Below are 5,801 nucleotides of genomic sequence, written 5' to 3'. Positions count from 1 at the left end.
AATAGGCGTTAAATTATTTGCTTAGGGACTGATACGTGTTTGACTGTATTTTCAAATGTCGATATTTTTTTCTTTTTTTGACAAATGATTGTATATAAGTAATTATTTTTCCATTTTTAATGGCTAGCTGTAGAATTCACTGGTAATGATTCTCAAAAAGTGTCCGGCTCTTTGGTCTGCCAAGTTGAATTTGGATTTACATATTTGGATATTATATCGATATGCTTCACCTGGGATTTTCTCGCTCGACCGCTGCAAAACCTCGTCGCTGTCCTGTTTCGAGAAATTTTCATTAATTTTATCATACTGCTTACTTTGCTCTTTATTCATTCATATTTCCAATGATATACTTACTTTGTTCGGCATGTTTGATTTAATTTATCTGTTTACAAAACAAAATATCACTAAACTGGGTAGCGCTCACTTATTCTTATTTTTTTGCTTCTTTTTATTAGCTACGGTGTTTCATTTGAACTGTCAAATGTCGGAATATAATTATTTGTAATTAATTTTGTTGTTGCATGTATAGGTATAATAGATATGTACTTATATATTTCTTTTATTTATCTAGAAATTTAATATGGTATGAATATCGTAGAAATATTTGCAATTTTACATCAACAAATTTGTACTTTTATCATTTTTTTATTTCTGATAATTTACATTTTTTTCTCACCTTCAACTCAGTCAATACATCTTTATATCTTTTTTCTAATCTTACTATTTGTTTCCTAATTTCATAGGCAAACTTTTATTTTTTCACAAGTTTCTATTTCATTGTATGCGTTTCGGCTTTTTCACCAAATGACCGACACGTGTGAATTTACATCTGAATAATCACAAAATAAGAAAATACTCAGTGGAAATGATTTATATATTTGAACATCCAATTACAAATCGCGATTGTTTAAATTTCCATACGTTGTGCTTTATTTCCTCTTTATCGTTTTATGCTGCTACCTATTTTTGCATCTTCTTGCTCCTCTTGGCTTTTCTTTCTCTTTTCTCTGTTGTCCATTTTTTCAGTGATTTTTATATTCTTGTTGGTTTTCCTTTCGTTGATGATTCTGTATTCCTTTCATTCGTATTCTCTTCTCCTTTTTCTTTCACTTTCGCTTCTTTTCTCCTCTATACAGTACTTTTTTTTCCTTCTTCGTATGAGGTCCCGGTGGAGTTAAGTAGAGGGGGTCAACCCCTCGGCCTCTCGAACTCCTATCACCTCCTGTGCATTTCTCTTTTAAGTTCATCCATGTTTATTTGTTCGTTTGTGGCCTTGATGAATATACATTATGCAGTATTTATTCAATAATTTCCTTGTACACAATGTTCTTTATTGCATTTTCATTTTTTTTCAGTTGAATTTTTATACCTTTCTTCGACCTGCATCGTGACAATGCAACGTAGAGTTGACCATGTCCAAAGATTGGTCGGTCAATGAATATTCCCACGTGTTCAAAACTTTGTCCTTGTGATTTATTTATAGTTATTGCAAATGCCAACCTGACTGGAAACTGTCGCCTATGGAGGATAAATGGCATATCTGTGTCTCCCGGCGTATCTAATTTAATTCTTGGTATTTCTACTATTTGCCTTTTTCGCTCTCCGATTAGAAGTTCACCAATCAAAATTCTAGAGTGAATTTCTCTTACAACTAACCGTGTTCCATTGCATAAACCATCTGATATTGATAAATTTCGCAATGACATCACAATTGCTCCGACTTTCAGCTGTAGATTGTGTGGTGGTAAACCTGATGACGTTAATCCATTTAAATACTCTGTCGGATATCGCAGAGTAGCTTCTTCGTCAAGTGCTGCATCTGCAGTATCAATTCCTTGTAATGTTGCGTAATCTATGCTTTTTGATTCGAATATATTGCCATCCATTCTGCGTAATATCTCTGTATTTAACTGATTAACTTCGACATTCAATGGAGCTAAGATGGCTCTGTTTGTTAATTCATCAAGTGGCAAATTTCTTGGATATAAATCGTCTATTAAATTGTTGCTTTGTATTTCTTTCTCTGGTCCAAACAACTCCACTTCTCCATTACCTATATTAAGTAACCACTCTGAAAACTTTGCGGCATCCTCCTTTGCTCGCATATTTTTTTTCAAGCTTAATTTTTCAAATATACTCCAAAGTGTGGAGTATTTAATTGTTTCCTCTATTATTTGTTGTTTACCTCCTCGTTTCACAATGGGTAAAACTTGTCTGAAGTCTCCACCTAGTATTATAGTCTTCCCACCAAACGGTGATGCGTCTTCCATTATATCTTTTAACGTTCTGTCGATCAATTCTAAAGCAATTTTCGGTATCATAGAACATTCATCCCATATAAATACATCTATACTTTGTATTTTTTTCTTCATCGTTGCATTTGTGAAAATTGTTCCTTCCTTTTGCAGTGTCAATGGTAATCCAAATGTTTTGTGCGCGGTTGTGCCATATGGTAGTAAGATGGCTGCTATACCTGTCCAAGCAACACATGCAACATTTTTTTTTTCAGATTTCAACATGTAGTACAATGCGTTGTATAAAAATGTTTTTCCTGTTCCTCCTGATCCATCGATGTAAAAGCATTTTTCTTGCTTTCTATCAGTACTTTTGTTATCTATGATATTATCAAAAATTTGTGTATAAATTATTTTCTGATCGTTGTTTAATTGCTTCACCAGTTCATTGCCTTTCTTTGCAAAGGTTTCTATATTTTCCACTGTTATTTCTTCCGCTTCATTTTCGAAAATTATCTCCGGTATTGGTAAGTAAAAATCTGCACATGATCTTGCCTCAGCTCTGAGAAGATGCTCAATTGCACATAGTGCTCTATTTTCATGCTGATCCACGAAGTCTTCAGATAATGCTTTCTTGTAAGTATTCCATAAATCTATCGCGTTCGATGGCATTTCACCGATTAAATACCACACAAAAAAATGACGTAACCGTTTCGGCATAAGTATTGAAACAGCTTCGTCGAATATTTTGAAAGCTTCGTCATTTGTCGCAGTTAAACCCATATCCACTGCAGCCTCTCTAAATGTATTCCATTCCTTCCCGTTTACAGTGCGTAAATCTATAAAACTCCTTGCATTTGTCGCATGTCCAAGGATTAGTTTGAGGTGAAATCTTTCGGAATCCCTTGGTGAAACATTTGTCATTCTACTAACTACTTGACATGCATATTTTCTTTTTTTCCACGTTTTTGTTGCTTCTTGAAACGAATAGTAATCTGGCGTGTTCGCGTAAGTTATATTTCTTGCCATTTCATCTATGCTGTTCAATTCAAACCATGCAATAAGATGGGTTCTCCACTTTTTTTCATTTGTAGCGGCTTCGACTTCTCTACCTTCCTCAAACGTTGCGTATTGCTGCCCCGGTAGGTGTACAGGTAAGCGTGTGACGGCATGACTTCGTCCATGCATTGGCAGTTCTAGTATACGCCAAGCTGCTTCCATCGGTCCTACGTAACGCGAATCTACATAATCCTGTATTTCGTTGATTATTGGCTGACCATCACTCTCGCTGTTTGAATCAGTTATCTGTACTCTTGCACGATCATGTCCCTTGTGGATGTACTTGAAGAGATATTTAATAGCCATTATTGACGCACAATATTCTACGTTCATGTGGCAGTCGTACTTTGCAAGTAGGTATGGATTGTGAGGCACAACCATGCTGTTGTCTACTTGGATATTTCTTCCTTCCACGCGGTTGCGGTAATAATTTATGTCTGTATTTTTTCGTCTGCGATACTTTGGAAAACCGCCACCGCTTATATCAGTATTTTCCACTAAGTCTTTCGGAAATTTCTTTGAGCATGACTTCGTTACCGAATTCCAGCATGGTATTTTGGATGTGTGAGGGCCGTGTAGCATGTGTGATGTGACAGATTGATATAGTTGTTGATGTATTCGTTTGTCTGGTATTTCTGCAGATATAAAACTGTCAATTGCTTCTGGAGTCAAAAGTTTGTCATTGTTATTTAAGATAAATAGTATGTGAGCATGCGGTAAGCCTCTTTTCTGAAATTCAACTGTGTATACGTATCCTTCAATCTTTCCAAATACTGAACCGCTTTCGATTTCCTTTAGTGCCTGTTGTAGCCGCATGTTGAATATTCGACAAGCTATTGTTGGTATGTCATTTACAGTGGTACCTGTAGGAAAATCTTTCAATACCGTACATATTTCCGGCCACTTAGGATTACATGTCATTGTAATAAATAAATCCGGTCGTCCAACTTTCCTTGTTATTGCCATTGCATCTTGGTACTGCTGTTGCATATGTCGCATGCTGCCGGAAAATGATGATGGTAAAATCATTTGGTTCCCAAGTCTTGTTCGATCCGACGTATTCGCTTCACTATTTGATATGTGATCAGTCATTCCTTTGTAACATTCTACACGCAATTGCTTCTGATTATTTCTTAAAAACAATAAACGCTGCGATTCAATTGTGAGATATGCGTGAATCACATAGTGTTGTGTCAATCGTCCGCTCCGCAACAACTGATTCTGTGCTTCGCCTCGACGTAAGGCCAATCGATGTACATAATATTGAACAGGAGAGATTTTCTTGTTTGTTCCTACGTGTTTCATATTATAGCTCCATCCTAAATCACCGCTCGGAAATAGTAATGGAAAAGTCATTGGATCAACGTGATGCGAATATCTCGGCACATATCCAACTGCACGGTCTTGTTTTGGAAATACTTGTACTTCTATATTTTCAGATACTGCCCCGTCATCTGAAACGATCAGAGCTGCTAGCTCACCACAAGTTGGCGCCATGGACCGCCGTCTATCGTCTTCCTTGAGTGCTATAAAGTTTAATCTCACCAGGCTTTCTCCCTTAACAAATCGCTCGTACGTTGTTTTAAAATTTGCTGCATAAGGATTGATATCTATTATCAGTCTACCAATAATTTCTAACAGATTTGCTCTTCTTGCATCATTTTCTCTCAGCGCTAGCTGAGTTTGTACGTCGTAGATGTAAATTTGTCCATATCTCGGTCGGTTATTGTTTGCGGTCTCTAAACTTGTAGATATTTTGTAACTCACATCCCCGATTATTTTCATCACATATGGTCCTGAATTCCCCATATCTGCCACGGTACAATTAAATGATGCAAACGCAAACGCGTCATTATATGATCGTATATGTTGTCTGAAGTGTCTTGATACTTCGTCATTCCCTTCTCGCAGACGTTGAAGTACATCAGGATATTCCGTTAATGGTGGTAATGTTATTTTTCCTCCATGACAGCAATTATTTGCCACCCTTCCTGTTTCATATTTGAACCTTTCTGCATTGCAATGTTTACATTTTACGTTCATTTCACCCACGTGTAGTTGTTCTACAGTTTTAAAAGTGCCTTTTTCAATATCCCCGTTGTAACGATGCTCAGCAATGATTGATTCACTGTTCATTGCTTCCACTCGTTCTCTGTTTCTGTCTAATTCCAACCTGTCTCTGTTATCTTCTATTGTTTGGCTGAATACACACAGTTCCTTCTCCATCGATTTCAACGTATCACTGTCCCTTAATATTTCATCACAAACATGAATTTCCGACACGTTATTCTTGCTTATAAGTCGTCGACACACGTTTTCGTCTGTCGTTTTATCTCGTTGTCTCTTGCTATCCACTTCAATTCCTTCTATGCTTGCTTTTCTTTTTTTCATCAATCTAAGCTTCCATTCGTTGGTTGAAAATTGGTGTTCCTTCTCTATTGGTATCGATCTATCTCCTTGACTTGCTGAATTATTTTTGTTACCGCTCTGCCCGTTATTCTCCAAAAT

General features: G+C 36.5%; 1 protein-coding gene across 1 annotated transcript; it reads right to left on the bottom strand.

Moving 5' to 3' along the window:
- Nucleotides 1–1,298: 1,298 nt before the first annotated feature.
- Nucleotides 1,299–5,519, bottom strand: LOC124187279. The gene has a single exon (XM_046579669.1). It carries the CDS (start codon nucleotides 5,517–5,519, stop codon nucleotides 1,299–1,301), a length of 4,221 nt encoding a protein of 1,406 aa, XP_046435625.1.
- Between the last annotated feature and the right edge of the window lie 282 nt (nucleotides 5,520–5,801).

The sequence above is a fragment of the Neodiprion fabricii genome, unplaced genomic scaffold (assembly GCF_021155785.1).
Source record: "Neodiprion fabricii isolate iyNeoFabr1 unplaced genomic scaffold, iyNeoFabr1.1 ptg000037l, whole genome shotgun sequence".
NCBI lineage: Eukaryota > Metazoa > Arthropoda > Insecta > Hymenoptera > Diprionidae > Neodiprion > Neodiprion fabricii.
This window is presented reverse-complemented; position numbering and strand designations above follow the sequence as displayed.